General features: G+C 40.2%; 2 protein-coding genes across 3 annotated transcripts in view; both read left to right on the plus strand.

Moving 5' to 3' along the window:
* FLT3 (fms related receptor tyrosine kinase 3) overlaps positions 1-9825 on the plus strand; it is a 121319-nt gene extending 111494 nt beyond the window's left edge. For both annotated transcript variants that reach the window (XM_075592184.1, XM_075592185.1), the window contains exons 23-24: positions 47-152; positions 7406-9825. In XM_075592184.1, coding sequence (XP_075448299.1) covers positions 47-152; positions 7406-7540 — 241 coding nt within the window. In that variant the 3' untranslated portion in view covers positions 7541-9825. The remainder of the gene's footprint in view (positions 1-46; positions 153-7405) is intronic.
* URAD (ureidoimidazoline (2-oxo-4-hydroxy-4-carboxy-5-) decarboxylase) overlaps positions 9446-21367 on the plus strand; it is a 40902-nt gene continuing 28980 nt past the window's right edge. The window contains exon 1 of the mRNA XM_075592192.1: positions 9446-9683. Within this exon, the coding sequence (XP_075448307.1) occupies positions 9446-9683 (238 nt within the window). The remainder of the gene's footprint in view (positions 9684-21367) is intronic.

The following is a 21367-nucleotide window of genomic DNA, read 5'->3' on the forward strand; positions in this document are numbered from 1 at the left end:
CTTTCTTTTTTTTATGTTCTTATTTTAACATTTGTTTTCCCCACAGATACTTCCTGATGCAATCCTGCTGGGCTTTTGATTCTAGGAAAAGACCGTGTTTCCCACAGCTGGTTTCCTTTTTAGGATATCAGCTTTCGAATACAGAAGCTCTGGTATGTAAAAAAGCACAGAGAAATATAATGACTTCTGGGAGAGTAACTTTGTTGAAGACAATATTGTCCCAATGAATTATGCAAGAATACATTTTTAGTATTGGTTTGGGAATATGAACACGCAGCTTCTGCCCACAGTTTAATTCATTTCCTTCCTTGCATGTTCCTTGCCTTTTCCCTTGTGGCTGCTGCTGCTCCAGGTAGACATAATTATTCTTGTGCTTCACCTAACTTAATGCTAACCAGGAAATGATTCACCACTCCCATCATATCCCAAATGAGATATAGAAGGACTGAAGAGTAGGACTTGAAAGAAGGGTAAGGTTCAGTACATGGGGAGTGGGATGAAAGCTAGTCATGGTGGATGCTTAAGTGGGGCTTTGGAAGTTGTAGTAGATAGACTGTCTGCTGGAAAGAAGAATCTTAAGGTGTATATATATATATATATTCATCTTTTAGTATGCATTTCAAGGCCATTTCTGCCTAGCTTGAATTTATTATCTGGGCCACAGTCTTCTCTGACAAAAGACTGTTACATAGGCAGTTTTAACAGCGGGTTTCCGCATGACTAGAATATGTGCCAACCAGCCAGCAGGTAGATTACAGGATCACTACCAAACCAACTCCTATTAGATAGGTTGCTATTTTTATTACCCTACCTCACCTGCTTCATTCTATATTAGAGGTTTTAAAATGAGCTTCAGACATTGATCACTAGATTTGCCACGTGTATTGAGTAAATGCATAGATCACCACTCAGTTTAAGTTCACAAATATTAATGGTTTCTTAAAGAAACTATAGCTTACATTTGTATATACTAGAAGTAGACATCGACTCTAACAAAAAATACTGGAGTAACCAACTATTGGCTGCAGGCTGGGTTTAGGAAATTCAATTCCAACCTTGTAGGAAATTGCTGACATGTTATCCTCTAACTCGGTTTTCATATTTCCGTTCTTAGCTCAGTTGGGTGCTCCTTATACTTTTGTAGCCCAGGTCCCCGGCGGCTCCTAGAGACCCCCCTCCTTTGTGGCAGCGTGGTCGCGGGTGCCGCCGGAGCCAGCGACGGGCCCGCCGGCTGCTTCCAAAGGTGGGGGTCGGAGCAGGGAGCGGTGAGAGCCTTAGGAGGCTCGGCGGCGCACCCGGCTAGCGGGGGACACCATTGCGGTTGCATGCGCATGCGGCGTAATCACGCATGCGCGGATGAGGCCAGGGAGTTGCGGCGGCCATTGAGGAGTTGAGCATGCGCAGTGCAGTCGCGCACACGGCCCCAATGTAGGGATAGCCTCCACGGGACTACAATTCCCAGGAGGCTAAGGGGGGTGGTACCAGATGCCCCAGAGTGGCCAATAGGGCTGGAGGATTGCCCTGCAGAGAGAATAGATACATTTGGCGGGGTTTGGAGGAGAGGGGCAGTTGGCACCAAGAGAAGCTAGGGGAAGGAGGTAGGGTGCAGGAGTCAGTGACTCCCTGCACTAGGCCAGCAGCCCCCAAGGCCCCAGCTAGCCCTGAGTCACCCAGTAGTGTGAGTTGTGTCAGGGACAGCCCCCAGGTTAGGGACCCTGCCACTTACTATCTAGAGTCAGTTAGGGGCCCCGCAGACGCTGCACGTCCATCCAGAGGTTTGGGCTCAGACCTTCGCTGTTGCTGCATCAGCCATCCGGGTGGGATCGCCCCGGACGGTAGTTCCTGGGTAAAGTCGACATCAGGATCCTTTGTATTGTATTGTATTGTATTGTATGTCTTTATTTATATAGCGCCATTAATGTACATAGCGCTTCACAGTAGTAATACATGTGGTAATCTAATAAATAACAGATAATATAAATAACAGATCATGGGAATAAGTGCTTTAGACAAACATAACATTAAGGAAGAGGAGTCCCTGCCCCGAGGAGCTTACAATCTAATTGGTAGGTAGGGAGAACGTACAGAGACAGGAGGAGGGAGTTCTGGTAAGTGTGTCTGCAGGGGGCCAAGCTTTATGTATCATATGTTCAGAATGTTCACAGTGCTATTCGTATGCTTCTTTAAGCAAGTGTGTCTTAAGGTGGGTCTTAAAAATGGATAGAGAGGGTGCTAGTCGGGTACTGAGGGGAAGGGCATTCCAGAGGTGTGGGGCAGTCAGTGAAAAAGGTTTAAGGCGGGAGAGGGCGTTAGATAAAAAGGGGGTCGAAAGAAGACATCCTTGAGCAGAACGCAAGAGTCGGGATGGTGCATAGCGAGAAATTAGGGCTGAGATGTAAGGAGGGGCAGAAGAGTGTAAAGCTTTAAAAGTGAGGAGAAGAATGGAGTGTGAGATGCGGGATTTGATTGGAAGCCAGGAGAGGGATTTCAGGAGGGGAGATGCTGAGACAGATCTAGGAAAGAGTAGAGTGATTCTGGCAGCAGCATTTAGGATAGATTGTAGGGGAGACAGGTGAGAGGCAGGAAGGCCGGACAGCAGGAGGTTGCAGTAATCAAGACGGGAGAGAATGAGGGCCTGAGTCAGAGTTTTAGCAGTCGAGCAACAGAGGAAAGGGCGTATCTTTGTTATATTGCGGAGGAAAAAGCGACAAGTTTTAGAAATGTTTTGAATGTGAGGGGCGAATGTGAGAGAGGGGTCGAGTGTGACCCCTAGACAGCGTGCTTGGGCTACTGGGTGGATGATCGTAGTTCCAACAGTAATGTGGAAGGAGGTAGTAGGGCCAGGTTTGGGAGGAAGTATGAGGAGCTCTGTTTTAGCCATGTTGAGTTTAAGGCGACGGAGGGCCATCCAGGATGATATAGCAGAGAGACATTCAGAAACTTTGGTCTGTATAGCAGGTGTAAGGTCAGGTGTTGAAAAGTATATTTGTGTGTCGTCAGCATAGAGGTGGTATTTAAACCCAAAAGATGTTATTAGGTTACCAAGAGAGAGTGTGTACAGAGAAAAGAGAAGAGGTCCCAGGACAGAGCCCTGGGGTACCCCCACAGAGAAGTTGTGAAGTTCCTTGGCAGGCCCGGGCACCGCAGTGCATATCACATTCAAAAGGGACATAGTGGCTGCGCAGTCACACTTATCTCTCTCACTTGAGGGTGGGGTAATACTGTGTGGGGTTACTGGACACTGAGTGGGATCATCCGGTGGAGGTGGAGGTAGCGTCCTGCGAGACGCAGTAGTTAGTGTCTCCTCTAGGGAGGGACACCTGTTATTATATGCAACAGTACGTTTCCTATGCTCACAAGTAAAGTAATTGGTTGTTTTGCATACTGTGTGTGGAGTGATATATATAGTGTCCTGCGAGGAACCACTCCCCCTCTGGTGGGAGCCATCGCAGGTGGAGGCGCTGCACCAAGTACGAGGTTATTCATATTGTCATACGTGCCCCAGGCTCTCCGTGGCGGAGGCTTAGGCCTCCTGTGAGCCTAACAGGTAAAGCACCATGTTGGGTAATGCATATAGATCCCCTCATATACACCTTATCTGCGATTGGGGGGTGGGGGGGGGATATGGGTTACACTTTCTTTGGCTGGTTTTGCAGATTGTAAGTTGTGAGGTTCCTGGTTAACATTTGATCTTCTGGTTACATTACCAGGCTCTGCAGAACAGACGGTGTATTATTTTCTTCCTTTTGGATTTTGTGCTTGTTGTCCTGTGCTGGCCACAAAGTTCGTAGTATTTCTTGAGAAAGATCATTATTATACTTGCCTAGAAGGTTTAAGAGACATAAGCTTGTCCTCTAGTGTATGCAGTGCTGCCAGACATGTTCCAGGTTAACTTCTGCTTTTGGTTGACTGTAGTTTTACTGGTAGAGACCATTAAAGTAAGCTGCCTCTCATGCACATCCACAGCAATTTCTATTGGTCCCATATTCATGACAAGTTCTTAGTTTGCTCAAGAGGAGTTTGCAGAAGAGCCCCTTAGAGATAATTTCCCCTTTGGGCCTGTAGAGATATGTACATCATAAAATATAGTATCATTTACAAAAGGTCTGTTATATTGAGCGGATGTCTAGCAGTGAGGCAGGGTCAGTTGGCATGTGATGCAACCAGGAAGAACCTGTGCGCCTGCTTGTTATTGTAAAGGTTGTCTCTCATTCAAATGCATTATTGCTTTATAAACCCATAAACATAATTTCACTGAATCAGAAGTGCTGAATGAGAAGGAGGTGAAGTCCCTTTGTTGTTGTTTTAAGTGCTGGAAGAAGAAGGCAGACAGAGTAAGTGGAGCAGCAGGCAACAGGGGCCCAAAAGGTAATTGTAAGTAATGGATCTATTACAATCCCATTCATCCTACAACTATCTGGCAATGTTGCAGAGAACTGGAAAAAGTTCAGGCAGGCATTTGAACTGTACTTCTTAGTTATAGAAGCTGAGAAGAAAGATAATGAAGTTAAATCAGCAATATTTGTACATGTTGTGTGGGAGAAGGCATCGGGTATTCATGATAATTTCATATTTGTGCATGTTTTAAACTTAAAGTGAAGTGGGATAGAAGCCAAATTTGAAGAATATTGTATGGCAATAAGGAATTCGACTTTTGAGAGATACAAATGTGTACATGCATGCAAAAAATGTGATGAAACCATAGAGCAATGTCGAGCCTATCACAAGCTCTGTCATAAATGGGGCAAAATATAATGGCTTGTAATGTGGCTTATATGTCGCAGGAAACTCAAGTGCATGCAGTAGAACACATCCTGTCACAGGAATGGTATGCAGATGTACTGGAAACCAGTGCAGCTGATGGAAGGGACTGAATACTACCAAATCTGAATAATACAAAGACATTTAATCCAACACTTATTCCACTGATACGTGACACTAAAACTTAGGCTAACATTCTGTCTGAAAAAGTAGAGGAGACCCAAAACAAATCCAGAACAGAGCCCGGCAAAAATAAATGCAACAGGTTATTCTGGAACAGATAAACCAGTGAAGGGGAGTTGTGTTGTGAGCAGGGTTGCCATCTTCTGATGAATAATAACCCAGAGACTTTTTTTTACAGGTTTTTATTTATATATTTAACTCTTATTTTCTCTGGCGGTGGCATAATCCGGCGGCATCTCCCCCTGCATGGTCCAGTCAAGATCGTTTCCATGACACTGGGACGTCATGTGATGTCACCGAGCCATACTGTCACATGGCACCGTGACGTCACGTGGTGTGCTGTTGTCATGGCAACGTGACACCATTTGATGTTGTGGAGCCATTTTGACTAGATCATGCAGGGGGAGATGCCGCCACCGCCGGAAAAGGTAAGAGCCAAGGCCCTGCACCAAACATGTCAGCCGGCCCTGTAGTAACCCAGAGACTTCCTATCTAAATCCATAGCCCAGAGATACCAAGCCGAAACCCATAGTCTCTGGATCAAAACTGGAGTGCTGGGAACCCTGATTGTGAGCAGGGCTGGACTTTTATGGTCTCCAGAATTGATCACTGTACTCTTGGTGAGGTCTCTCTCCGCCCCTAGAGACTTAGCTGTGGCGGCCACCTCCTTACCCGCCAACCTCTTCCTCCTTCTGAACCACAGTGTCAAATGACACCGCGGATGTCACCAATGGGACATTGCATGGCATCATGTTGCCATGGTAACGCAACGTCATGATGTAATTTGAAGCTGCGATGCCACGTTGCCATGGCTATGAGTTGTCGTGTGACGTCACGTTGGTGACGTTAACTGCGTCATTTGAAGCTGCGGTTCAGAAGGAGGAAGGGAGCGGCAGGTAAGGAGGCGTCCGCAGCAGCTAAGTGACTTCCCTTCAGGCCCGATAGGTCAGAGAGCGCGGCAAAAGTATATGGTGTCGGACATTTTTTCTGCCCCCAAATTTTGCGCCCCTACACTCGGGCCAATGGGAAATCTGCCACTGGGTCTCACTAATGATCTATACAGTGTGATCACCACGTCTCTATTTCTGCTTATACTACCTCTCCCTATACAACCTAACATCCTGCTGGCTTTCCGTGTAGTTTTTTTTACGTTGCTTGCCTACTTTTAAGTCTGATGAAATAATGACCCCCAGGTTCCTTTTCCCTATAATAGTTGACATTATAGCGCCATTAATCCTGTGTTCTGCCTTTTGTTTTTTTGTGACCCAAGTGCATTATTTTGCACTTTTTAGCATTAGATTGTAGTTGTCCCACTCTTGACCATTCCTCCAACCTACCTAAATAATTAAGCATTTTGTTCCCACCCCAGCGACACCCCACCCTCCCTGGAGTGTTAACCCTTTTGAGAGGAGGAGAGAGAGGATGAGAGATAGTGAGCAACAGGGTGTGTTCTCAGGTATTTTTATTTTACCCTGTGCTCGCCACTGAATTGGTCTCAATCTCTCTATCAACTTTAATTTATATAGATGTATCTGCTCATAGATTTTAGATCTTCAAAAAAAGTGGCAGTGATTTCCACTCATAAAAGTAATGACATTGCTAACTACTGTATGTAATTTAATGTGTACAAAGTAACTTGTAATAATAAAAAAAAAAACAGAAGGGGATGTATAAATATTAGAAGTATGATGTTACGTTCATACCAATTTGTGTCAATTAAGTCATCCAGGTCTGAGTTGTGGCATGTTGCTCTGAATCTATAAGATGATGTCAGATGTAAGACATTCAAAGATTTACAGACATACCCCACATTAACGTACGCAATGGGTCCAGAGCATGTATGTAAAGCGAAAATGTACTTAAAGTGCAGCACTACCTTTTTTCCACGTATCGATGCTTCGGTACAGGTAGGGAGCCGGTATTGCTGTTCAGGACGCGCAGGCATGCACGAGCTGCCGTTTGCCTATTGGGCGAGGGGAATCAGCGCGTCACTACTACAGCAGTCTGAAGGGCAGAATAAGTGTCCGTACTCACGAAGCGAGCATACACAGGGGTATGGGGCTATTGAAAATATGTTCTTACTCGTGAGTGTACTTAAAGTGAGTGTCCTTAAACCGGGGTATGCCTGTACATTCCATACATTGTACAACAGCAAAAAAATAACAATGTTTGCACTTCATTATGTAGTAAAGTGCATCATCCCCACTTGTCACTCAATGCTTTGTTTTGTTAGTTTTACTTACTCCCAAACGTATGTAGATAGCGACTGTGAGTGGATTTGATCATGTGCATTTAGGTGAATGGCTGAAAAACAATTCTTCACTGCAGTTACCTCCATAGCAGAACAGATTGTAAAATTATATACTGTACATTTTTTTTATTTTTTTTTTAAACCAAGCTAAATACTTTTTCATTTATGTGTGGGTGATTTTCTGTTTCTTTTTATGTGTCACACATTCAGGTTTATCAAAACATGGATAACACCCACTGCAAAGATGACTCTTCTCGAACTAGCAGCTTGAATGGAGTCAACTTTGAGAGTATTTCTGAAGATGCGGAGGGAGATCAGGAGGAAGATTCTCCAATGTGCCAATGATTTTGTTATCTTACTAACAATATAAATTGTACGGGATTACATTTCCTAAGAAGAAATGATCAGATGCTGATTCTAAATGGGAACATTTGCACAGTGATTGAATTATTTTGGAGCAAATTAAATGCACACAAAAATCATCAGCATTGAAGAGTGAAGCTATTATATACATGTTGCATTGCAGAGTTAATCTGATCATTCTTGCTATTCATCTGCCATAGAATGTACCCTCATTCTAAAAGCATTAATTAGTTTGGATATATATATATATATATATATATATATATATATATATATATATATATAGTGGTTGACAAATCACCAAAAAATCTATTCGCCACACAAAAAAATCTACTCGCCACCTAGTACCAAACATGTGCTGCTTGGGCCAATATTTACTCGCCCGGGGGTTAAATCCACTCGCCCGGGGTGAGCAAATGTATAGGTTTGTCGAACACTGTATATATATATATATATATATATATATATACATGTAGAGGTATCAGTACCGTGTTAGCCGAGCTTCAATAACTGTATATACTGTGGGCTCTCCATTCATTTTTATTCACACTGTTACACATACACACTCTTTCTTCACTTGCTTTCAGGAACCCTTTGACACCTCTAGCAATAAAACACATCCACACCGGGGGAAGGACCAGCACAGATAACATTCCAAGAGACACTGTTTTTAAGTATACCCTTGCTTCATTCATTGTAACATCGCCGGAAGAAGAGATCAGTGTATCTCGAAAGCTCGCACAAATAAAAGCATTTCGTTAGCCACAGAACGGTATCATCTATTTATTTTTTGATTATATATATATATATATATATATAGACATACATATATATATTAATAAGAACTATATTTTGTAATAAACGTGTAAAAAATTTCCATTTAATTATGTGTTTTTATATTGTAATAATTATCGTAATTGGAAGATATATATATATATATATATATAATGGATGTTAACTGCACACATTTGAACAGACGTCCAGTTGCTTAAATAAAAAAATAGGTGCAGAAAATATATATGAAAAAGATAGGTAAATAAAGATGATATAAAATTTGGAAATACGATATAACTTTTCTTTCTATAAGATAGTGCAGAAGCCGTTATTGGGAACATTTGCTTTGATAAGAGATATACTGCAAATAGTAACCATGGTAATCTCTTATTTATCACTATATCTGAAGGAGATCTTTTATTTCATGTATATCTTCTGTAATCAGTGGCACAGAATAGTAGGAGAAAACTAGTTTTCTTAGACACATTATACATATTTAGTAAAGAATTAATAAAATATTAAAGACTAGTCACCACTTGTCTAGCTTGTTCATTACCATCATAAACGCGTTTCCAGTGGACAGGTTACACAGGTTAAACCGCTGACAATGTTACAAAACCACAATGTATTTTTCATGGCATGGATTTATGTTTTTTAGCTATCCTGTATTTCAATATCTACAGTATAAATATGCTGATAACTTCATATTGTTATCACTACGAAGACTCTTCCTTTATTGGGTAATGTTGCACATATCTTAATTTAGTTTAATGATCAGTGTTTAGTATTGTAGTGATTTCTAAGTGTTGTAGAAAAGGTATTACATTGCATGTGGCAGAATTCGTTTTCACTATTGTAATTCTGAATTGTGTTGCTGAATAGAAATGCACTTTTAACATTTCTTTGTACAGTCACTATGAATGTTGCATCCCATTTGACATTTCACAGTGCAATTATAAAATATTCCAGATTTATGCCTGAAAAAAAGTGTATCTGTGTTAACTAAAAACTAACACGTTGTTTACCAAAAAATGGACTTAATACTTGCCGAATCAGTAAAAGTCAATGACCCATAGTTCAGTAAGTGGTTAAAATTAAACTTATTAACTAAACATGACACTGCTTGTCTGGGGATTTTGGAGTCAGGTTTCATTCTTCTCTAACTCGTTCAGCAACATGGATTTAAAAGCTGTAAACTCCATGAATTATGAGGAGTTTATGGACATTTTCGGTAACATGGTAGAAAAATGTTCACTTATCACTGGGGCAATCTGGTCCAAACGTCCATTTACAAGCGTTCTTCAACTGGAAAACTGTGTTTATGAATTTGTTGATTCTCTGCCTCCATCTGGTAAGATTATTCTGCACAATTATAGACAAAATATATCTTTGCTCACTCACAAATGTTACTTTTTTTAAAAAAGCTTTCCTGCTGATATGTATTAATTATGATGCTTTTGTAAAGATGCTTAAGAATAAAAAGATCACCAATATTCAAGTTTTATTCTATGAAGAAAGATAAAACATATTGATGTATTTAATGATTGCTGTATTGATTTGTAATGCTGTTGCTGTTGTCCAAGCTTTCTATTCTTTGTTGGATATATTTGTTAGGGGTTTCCAGGTACAGATGAGACCTAAGGGTCTATGTATCAACAAACAGAAAAATGTGTTTAGAGGCACCTCTGTTTTTTGTAGAATAGTGGGATGCAGTATGTTAGATTTATGCCATGTCAGAATTTTTGGGTGCACATAAAATTTAAAAGAATGGCGCAGAGTCACAGACTCTGATACAGATTAAACCAAATTATACAATGTGCACCTTGTGACTTCTCCCCAACTCCTCCTGTTGACACTCCCCATGGAACAAGATGGGGCAGATGGGGGAGAAATTGGATCAAAATGCTTTCATACATAGGTGCATGATGAAAATGCTCCAGTTTTGCTCTAAAATTGCCATGACCCCAGAGAAGTGAAGGGTTGCAGAGGGAGTTATATTCTCACTGTAGTGCATATGAAAGCCAGATGGTTTGCAATTTAGTGCTGCTTCTCTCTTCCTGTTACTCTGCATCAATGTAGCATCACATGCCCTGGTGTTAACCCTTTAGCATATTATGGGTTTAGGTTTCAATCACTATCTGAGATATGATTAGTTGTAGTTTATTATACCATTTAGTGGAATGACTGAACTTTGGACTAACTGGGTACAAGTTAAAAGCAGTTGTAAAATATAACAAATTCTGGCTAGCTTTCTGATTGGTATAAATGTGTTTATGGCATAGGAAGGACAGGAACATTGTTAAACACCACATGACAATCGCAATTCCACTACTCTGCTTCTATCTGCTGATGCGGAATACTGTGGAGCCAGCAATAGCCTTTCCTGGACTCATTTCTCTTTCATCCAAATAGCATTTTTGCAATTGCTGCTTTTTATTTTGAACGGCAAACTGAGGAGACGGATAAAATCTGCGAGTGTCTGGGACCAGGCAGCGGCTGTTCTTGGCTTAAAGCATTTCTGACACCCTTTAGCTCATGTTGGAAATGAGGCAACTTAGAAGGGATATTCCTGTTGCATCATTATTGTAGATCGTATTAGAGACAGAGTTAATTCAGGTAATTGTAGTAAATCCTGAATGACTTCAGCCTTCCGCTTTTAATGCATGGAAGAAATCCCCTTTAGTTAAATTCCTATGAGCATTGACACTCCCCAAGAGGACGTTCACGGCACAAAACTGGAGCATTGACATGAATGGAATCATCAGAGATCACTGAACAACAAAAAAGAATGTAATTACAGAGTGATACTATTTCCATATCGCAGAAAAGTTTCCATCCATCGACCTATTGTAAAATATATTTGATAAAAGGTTCTATAAATCATCTGTAGCATATTATTATATGACAATCATAAAAGTTTAAAAAAATTAAAATACTTTAGTTCTCTCTAGAACAAAAGGACAAGTAAGGCTTGTCACCTATTAAACATATCACAGTTCACTTGAATCCTAAATATTAATACCAATTGCTTTGTTAATATGTTTTGCGTTTACAAAGATTAATTTTACTTTCGTGATTTAGTTTATATGTTGTTTCCGTGTTTTATCAGCTCTATAGCTATCTTTATTCACTTTACCTCTTCCAGTGTGTTCATTTTCATGATGCAACATGTACAAACATCAAAGAAAGTGTTCTAAGCATTAATCAGTGGGGTGTTCACACATTGATCATCACATGATGAGCCCTACAGCACATTGCATTTAGGCTGCTTGGCTTACTGGTTTATTCTTCCGAATCAGCACAATGATGCAAGGGGCTGGCTGGCAATTTTTTTGCTGGGAAGCAAGCACTTCAACCAACTTTACACAACAGGTAATTACAACATACACCAAAACCATACACACCAGATATATGCCCCATACACACGTACACATACATAAATGCACACACACACACATCACATACATGCATCATACTCGCTGTTTATTGTTTTCCAGCTTAGTAACATGCCAGGATCATTAGCCAGCGCCTGTTAAAGAAACAGGAAGTTTTAGGTTAAGGCCATACAGCCTTCGCCCGCACGGATGCGTTTCAGAGGCTGTGACGTCACACGTGTGAAGCGGGTGCATTTTGTGTCCATGTTGGACGCGCCATGGGGGTGTGCCTAGGGGTGTCACGGAAATGGTTCACCCTCATTTTGGTAAATTGCTCACTTGACCTGCCTGTCACGCCAAGAAATCCGTTTCAACTGATTTCTTGTGCAACGCATGCCCCGTTCTGCTTGCGCCAGTGTGCGTCCGCGCGGTTTATGGCCGCGATCAATGCCTTTAGGCAATGTGATCGTGCCCTGCGCAGACGCCTCCATGCGGTCTGCAGCAGGAAGGATCTGCCCTAAGTTTGCATAAGAAGGAGGCCGCACTATCCTCAAATGGTTTCCTATGCTGCAAACTGTAATCTCACTGGATTGGACCAAAGTAGACAGTTTGTTTGTCGCATTACTGTCTCCCTGCAAGATATTCCACGAGATGAACAACAACACATGACATATTACACTGTGTCTTGATTTATTTACCAAAAATAAAGCCAAAATAGAGAAGCTATGTGTGAAAAACTAAGTACACCCTTACTGCTTCCATAGGAATTAAGATGCTAAGTAGCAGACAGGTGCTGCTAATCAAATGCCCTTGATTAATTGATCATTAGCAAGTGTGACCACCTCTATAAAAGCCGAAGTTTTAGCTGTTTGCTGGTCTGGAGCATTCAGGTGTGTGTTAACACAATGCCAAGGAGGAAAGACATCAGCAATGATCTTAGAGAAGCAATTGTTGCTGCCCGTCAATCTGGGAAGGATTTTAAGGCCATTTCCAAACAATTTAAAGTCCATCATTTTACAGTGAGAAAGATTATTCAAAAGTGGAAAACATTCAAGACAGTTGCCAATCTTCCTAGTAGTGGACGTCCCAGCAAATTCACCCCAAGGTCAGACCGTGCAATGCTCAAGAGAAATTGCAAAAAAAACAAGTTGCATCTCAGACTCTACAGGCCTCAGTTAGCATGTTAAATGTTAAAGTTCATGACAGTACAAATAGAAAAAGACTGAACAAGTATGGTTTGTTTGGAAGGGTTGCCAGGAGAAAGCCTCTTCTTTCTAAAAAGAACAAGGGAGCACGGCTTAGGTTTGCAAATTTGTATCTGAACAAACCACAAGACTTCTGGAACAATATCCTTTGGACAGACGAGACCAAAGTGGAGATCTTTGGCCATAATGCACAGTGCCACGTTTGGCGAAAACCAAACACAGCATATCAGCACAAACACCTCATACCAACTGTCAAGCATGGTGGTGGAGGGGTGATGATTTGGGCTTGTTTTGCAGCCACAGGACATTGGAACCTTGCAGTCATTGAGTTGACCATGAACTTCTCTGTATACCAAAGTATTCTAGAGTCAAATGTGAGGCCATCTGTCCGACAGCTAAAGCTTGGCCGAAATCGGGTCATGCAACAGGACAATGAACCCAAGTACACCAACAAATCTACAACAGAATGGCTGAAGAAGAAAAGAATCAAGGTGTTGCAATGGCCCAGTCAAAGTCTAGACCCAATTGAAATGCTGTGGCGGGACCTTAAGAGAGCTGTGCATTAACAAATGCTGCAAACCTCAATGAACTGAAGCAACGTTGTAAAGAAGAGTGGGCCCAAATTCCTCCACAACGATGTGAGAGACAAATAAAGTCATACAGAAAACGATTACTTCATGTTATTGATGCTAAAGGAGTAACAAATCTACGTAAGTACCAGCACTCACTGTCTAATAGCCCCCTAGCATACTTTCCGTTCTCCGTTTTTTGTGTGTAATTTGCTTATGTTTCATATTTTTTTCCCCTTTTCCCCACCCACCACTCACTTTGTGACATGCCCATTGTGACACTGGTTTCTGCAAACACATTTGATTTATTTCTGGTTTGTTTAATTATTAAATATACTTTCTGCATTACAATTGTTTTCATCATTTAGCTATTAGACAGTGAGTGCTGGTACTTACGTAGATTTGTTAGTAGGAAAAAAGGATGAGACCCCCAAGCTGATGCTGCAAAATACTGCAATGTCCTGTAACATATGCTATAAATAAAATAGCAAAACCGGTGTGCATAGAGAACAAGCAGCAAGTGTCCCATAAGTAAAGCCGATGGTATGTGTGAGGCCGGTGTAGCCCCCACCTCACCTGCACTCCGTCGGAATAGCCCGCCAGCCGATCTATGGTACACTCCCCCGCATGAACGGGGTTCAGAGGGAGTTCGCCCTCCTCACTCGGGCAGCGGGGACGGTCACCCGGTATGCAAAAGACCAGCTGATGGTAGTAGAGACCTGTAAACACAGAGCCTCCTGCTGTCTAACCGGGTGCCTGCTGATCCTCCCGCGATGTTGCTGCCGAGATAGTGGAGCGAGTGGTGGTTGTAGGGGAACCGGCAGGCGATCTACACCTCCGCAGTAGTCGTCTCCGTCAGATGCATCTTATCCTGGAATGCAGGTAAGAAGCTGAAGCGCCGACCCCACACTGGCTTAGAACCGGATCCACTTGGCAGCTCTGGAGAAAATCCTCAGGATGGAACAGCTGCTCTGTGTCTGCGTATACCAGATAGGCGTGCTGCTATACCAATTAGTGATGCATAGAAAATAGGGGTAGAAGGCACAAGACATTGACATCAGCACAACTATCTCTACTTAATAGAGGTTTGAACTTTGCTCCCCAGAGTGACTTCCAACTGTTTGACACCTATATTGAACTACAGCGGTTTACCCGCAAATGAACTTTAAAAACATTTTTTTCTAACAAATCTAATACTGTCACCTGTTATAAGTAATTCTGCGGAGTCTTCGCCAGTTCATGCTGGTGATGACTCACCAGAACCAGGTCATTCTGATTTTGACTTTACATTTAAATATTATTGTGCCATTTCTGATCTAGAGGATTTGTACCTGGAACAGAATATGGAAGATAACTCACAAGATGTTTCTTTATCTAACTTCTTAAGTTTTGAACACACTACATTTAGGAAGAAATCAACCTTCTGTCCTCATGGTTCAAAGAGTCCATTTATCACTACGTTTGAAAAGTTGGTGGAAAAATATCTGAGGATTTTAGCAGAAGAATGTAAGCATGACTCACATTGGCATGGCAATCAAACCACCCTTGAACTGAAAGAACTGCATAATCTTAAACAAGATAAAACAATTGTTATTAAAAATGCTGACAAGGGTGGGGCGATTGTTATACAATCTGCCGAGAGTTATAAACAAGAAGCCTTGAGACAACTCTCTGATACTAGAGCCTACCGTAAATTGTCCTCGGATCCTATCACCATATTTTCAAAATAATTCAGTGCATTACTCGATCTAGGCAAAGAACTTTATGTATTGAGTAATAAAGAATTCGACTTTTTATGTTCCCCTAACCCAGTAGTGCCCATCTTTCACCATCTCCCAAAGATCCATAAATCGCTCACAAGTCCCCCGGGACGTCCAATTGTGGCGAGTATTGGGTCTTTGGGAGATGGACTCTCTCGTTTTATAGATGTATATCTACAACCGATAGTACAATCGCTACCGTAATTTTTGAAAGACTCAAACCAACAACTATTTGATCTAAACAATAGCCAATGGCGAGAGAGCTATAGATGGGTAACCATGGATGTTACCTCTCTATATAATATTATATTATATAATATTATATTATCAAACATGAGCAGGGCATTGCACATTGGAACACTCTCACATTAGATAACGACCTTAAACCTATCCTTGATAGGAAACCAAAATTTGTATTTCGAAAGGCCAAATCATTAGGTTCATTTCTTTCTCCAAGTCTATTTGATTCTAGAACCAATTTTACTGGGATTAATAATATTCCAAAATGATTTTTCACATGCGGACATTGTGTGATATGTAAATATGCTAATAAGATCAAGAAAGTAACTTGTATTAATCCTAAAACTGTTCCTAAAACTGTTCATACAATACATACTTTTATTAACTGCAATTCAAGTTATACAGTATATCTCTTGAGATGTGGATGTGGTAGGGGCTATGTGGGCCGAACTATTAGACCTCTCAAAAAGAGAATTATGTAACATGTTCGTGCAATCAACAAACAAGACTATCACATCCAATCTCAAGACATTTTTCGACATGCCCCCAGGGGACTATTAAAAATTTCTCCTTCTCCGGTATAGACCATATACATGCCCCAATTCGGGGAGGAGACAGGTTAGGCATGTTGAACAAAAAAGAGATGTATTGGATTTACAGTTTAAATACTTTATACCCTTCTGGCATCAACATCGGTTGGGAGTTAAAGCATTTTTTATAATTTAAACTCCTTATTTAATTTTCCCTTATATTAACTTTACCCATAGATCCCTGAATGTTTGTATCTCTTTCATTGTATTTTTCATTGATGTTTTGTTCTTTGATAATATATCTTGTTCTAATTGTTCTATATATTTTATATATATTCCTTTTTTCTTGCCTCTGGTGCATCATGATGATTGTGATTTATAGATTTATATATTTGTCACCTTGTTTATTTATGAATTATTTTAATATAATATCTTATTATACATTATATTTATCATATATTATAAATACTAGTTGGTTATTAGAAACCATCATAATTGGTGTTATTACATAGGTTATTATTTTTAACACACGAAGGTGATCTTTATATAATATATTATTTTTGTTATAAGGGTTTTTTAATTTGCATTTCTTATGTTATTTGGATCATTTAATGAGGATACATACACTTTTTTGTTTATTCATCTTTATTCATTTGATATTTTTACTTTATTTAATTTATTATTTTTTCATAATTTGTTTATCTTTCACATTACGTTTATCTTTATCTATTATTATTTACTTTATAATCATTTATCCTTTAATTTGCTTTTCTTATTTTCATAAAGTATTTAATAGGTTTATGATTTTTTGACTTAGAAACTTTGTTGTTTTTATGTATGTAACAGTAAACTTTTTTAACATTGTTATCTGATGTTGTTGCTAACATTTGGTTCATCCAGTCCTGTATAATGGTCAGTTGTTTGATGCCACCTTGCATTATAGACTTTTTGTCTTTTGGATTTCAATCAGCAGCTGCTGCATAATCTATTATCTGGTTATCCAATTAAGTTGTATTACCAGAAGGCGTGCACCTACATTTGACCAGTATATAATCAGACACTGAAGGAACCTCAATACTCTTTGATAAAGCGCCTCCACGGCGGGAAACGCGTCAGAGTTTTAATCTGTGTGTTTGTCTTTTTGTCTGATATGCCCAATAAATAATTATTTTTGCCCCAGCCCTTTGCTCTTTTTTGGCAGTGCGTCTACCTTCTACCCCTATTTTCTATAGATTTGTTAGTACTTTAAAGGGGAATAAGGGTCCCCTTTTGTTCCGTGCACCCTGCAATTGCATAAATTTATCACTATCAGTGTGCTGCCTATTGCCCACCTTTCCCCTTAGATTTTGCTGCTAAAGGTGGTTCTACAAGCTATTGAATCATAAGGTGTACTTACAAATCTACGTAAGTACCAGCACTCACTGTCTAATGGCTAAATGATGAAAACAGTTGTAATGCAGAATAAACATTTAATAATAAAACAAACCAGAAATAAATCAAATGTGTTTGCAGAAACCAGTATCACAAATGGGCATGTCACAAAGTGAGGGGTGGGGGGGAAAAAAGGAAAAGGGGAAAAAAAACATGAAACACAAGGAATATACACAAAAGATGGAAAACGGCAAGTATGCTAGGGGGGCAACGTTCCCTCAGCACTCCACACGAGCACAAGGAGCAGACCACATTGTTTGATTACTGTCTTCATACAGGGTTTTGATTACTGTCTTCATTTGCTATTGCCATTAATCTTACATTGACTGTTGTGGACTCCTGGTGCTTCTTTGCAAGCTGCTTTCTTGCAGGCTGTTTTCAGCCTTTACTGTACCATTGCACACAGTTTCTGGTAGTACTTGAACTACTGACATTGACTGTAGTGGATTCTTGCTTCCCTGTTATTAGCTGTTTAGCTGTATTTAGCCTACACTGTATGTTTGCTATCTATTTTCAGGGGTGTCTGATTTGACCAGTTATAGGGGAAGGGAGGCTTAGGGAAGTACCTCTGGGACCTTTTGGACCAGGGGGAATGGGCCAGATGAAGAGGTAGTCCCTCGAAACGTTGCCCCCCTAGCATACTTGCCGTTCTCCATCTTTTGTGTATATTCCTTGTGTTTCATGTTTTTTTCCCCTTTTCCTTTCCCCCCCCCCCCCACCCCTCACTTTGTGACATGCCCATTTGTGATACTGGTTTCTGCAAACACATTTGATTTATTTCTGGTTTGTTTTATTATTAAATGTTTATTCTGCATTACAACTGTTTTCATCATTTAGCCATTAGACAGTGAGTGCTGGTACTTACGTAGATTTGTTAGTATTATACAGGGGAATAAGGGTCCCCTTTGGTTCCGTGCACCCTGCAATTGCATTAATTTAACATCATCAGAGTAGTGTCTATCGTCCCCTTTTTTGCTTTATAAGGTGTACTTAGTTTTTCACACATGGCTTCTCCATTTTGGCTTTTTGTTTGTTAAATAAATCATGACACGGAGTAATATGTCATGTGTTGTTGTTCATCTGAGGTTGTATTTACCTAATTTTAAGACCTGCTAAGGAACAGATGATTGTTATTACTGTATGTCCTGATATGTAAAATCATAGAATTCAAAGAGGGTGTACTTTATTTTTCACATGACTGTAGTTAGACTATAGTTTGACTAGAGGTGGACTGGGGACTACATCTTCTACACAAGACAACAAATGGTGAGCTTATCTTTCCACACTATGATCCCATGTTTGTCAGCCTGTACTTTTAATAGCCCTGTACACCATATTTAATGCAGCCTCTCCCAACAGACTGCACACAACTGCCATTAAAATAAATTCTACACACAGAATAATAGAAATAAACACACAAATGTACTGATACAGGGAGGGGGTGGGGAGGTGGTGTTGGGCAAGGGGTGTATATTGCTTGATTGTCTACCTGAATAAATTCAGAAGAACCAATTGACCCTAAATCAAGCCTATAATTATAGAGCACAGGATCTCTGATTAACAACTGCTGATAAGACCCTAATCACTATACCGACATATATGTGTTGTGCGGCATGAGGCGTAGCATACCGGTCAAACCAACCTGTATTGTGAAATGTAGCACCTAACAGTATGATGTTTAATAAATACACTGTAACTTTCAGTTGTCAGAAAAACCGCATAGGAACCCTGGGATAGCTGGCAAATACTACTGGCTGAAATTAAAGTTACGTACTGGATGATATGCATATCAATCTGCCAATTGGTACAAAGTGTTGCTGAATAGAATGCTTACTAGCCAATAAATAGACATATAACAGCTATTGTCAGCTATGTGAGCGATGCAGTTTTAAACGCCCAGGAGTGCGTTTGACAAATGAGCTTCTAAGTGGTGGACGGAGGCACTAATATGCTCCCGCCCTCCAACTTTTATGTGTATTCATTAATTATCAGCTCATCTAACGCACCCAACGTCAAACTAGGCGTTTTGGGCACACTCATTTAACACAAATCCATAAAATTAGTGAGCTGTATATTCTGTCTGTATTTAAGAAAATATAAGTATTTAGAGTATATAGAAATATATGTAAAGAATGTATGTTTAATAATAATATTAATAAATACTAATTAATACATATTTTAATAATAAAAATTGTATTAATTTTAATATATAGAAAACGTAAACTCAAAAATTAATTAAATATTGAGATCAAAAAAAATGAAATCAAAAAAATACTATCAATAATTATAGAAAAATTATTACATATATTTCTCATCTCAAAAAATGAATAAGTTCCCAATCTTGATTAATGCCAGTGGGATGTAAAGTGTTCAAACTAAAGATCCAGAACATTTCTCGTTTGTTGAGCATGTCCCCATGCCCCCTCATGGGGGTGACAGATTGGGCAATTGGGAAATTTTTTAAAGCTTCCAATGACTGAGTTCCATATCAGAACAAACGCTAATACCACTCTATCTCCAGTTACTAGATTTAAATACTTGGGCATATGGTTTGACTCCCATTTAACATTTGGGATGCACATTGATACCCTGACATCCAAAACCTATGCCAAACTAGGTGTACTTTACAGAAACAAATCCTCCCTAAGCCTGCTGATAAGTAAGCGTATCACACAGCAGATGCTAATGCCAATTATCAACTATGGGGACATAGTATATGGTTCGGCACCCCAAACCCACCTTAGCAGACTTGATACCCTCTATAATTAAATATGCTGTTTTGTTCTCCAATTCAACTACAACACACATCACTGCGAAATGCTCAAATAACTAGATTGGTCATCACTTGAGTCTGGGTGCAAAGTTCATCCCTCCTGTCTTGCCTTCAAATACTTTCTCGGCAACCTACCCGTCTACCTGAACAAGCTCCTCACCCATACCACATGCAGCACTTATCTGAGATCTGACTCCAAAAGACTGTTAATGGTCCCAAGGTACAGCAAAGTATCTAGCCGCTCCACCTTCTCTTACCGTGCAGCACAAAACTGGAACAATCTACTGCAAACTCTCACCAGTCTAAATTCTTTCAAAACAAAAGCTGTCTCACATTTTAATCTGGTCTATAACTGTTACATGCTTCTATAATATATATTATCTTTAACTGTGCATGCAATGTCTTGTACTGTATATAATGTACAGTATAACCCTGCTCACTTATGTAACTATGTATTTGTAACCATGTATTATTTATCATCATGACTCTATGGGCCTCATGCAGAGAGCAGCGCTATATAGAATTGGAGAGGGGGGAAAATTGTAGCTTTTTTGGAGACTTTTTTTCTCCATATGCAGAAAGGGCAGAAAACTGCATTAACAAGCCTTTCTGCATATGGAGAGTTTCAACCAGCGCTATTAGCGCTGTTGAAACTTGTAGGGAAAAAATCGCGTTTTTTTTTTTTTTTCCTCTCCACCGGCCGCGGAGCGCCAGCTGCTTGGTGGAGAGGAAAAATGTTGAAAATCGCGCCATTTTTTTGGCGCGAACAGCCACTAGATGGCGATCGCGGCTCTCTGCATACGGCAGCAAAAAAACTGGAGAGATTAGAAACTCTCCAGCCGCGCGGCGAATTTCAAACAAAAAAAAAAAAATGGCGCTTTTTTTAAAACTTGCCGGTTTCTGCCTTTCTCAAGGCAGAATTCGCCAATTAATGCCGCTTTCGCTTTTTGCGCTGCTCTCTGCATGAGGCCCTAAGGGCCTCATGCAGAGAGCATAGAATTTTAAAATTGGCGAATTTCATAAAAAGTAGCTTTTTTGGAGAGTTTTATTCTCCATATGCAGAAAAGTGCGAATTCTGCTATGTTTAACATGGATGCGTGTGGCGAGTTTAAATTGGCGAGATGCGCGCTTCAGAAACGTGTAAAAACAAATT

The sequence above is a fragment of the Ascaphus truei genome, chromosome 3, assembly GCF_040206685.1.
Source record: "Ascaphus truei isolate aAscTru1 chromosome 3, aAscTru1.hap1, whole genome shotgun sequence".
Classification (NCBI taxonomy): Eukaryota; Metazoa; Chordata; class Amphibia; order Anura; family Ascaphidae; genus Ascaphus; species Ascaphus truei.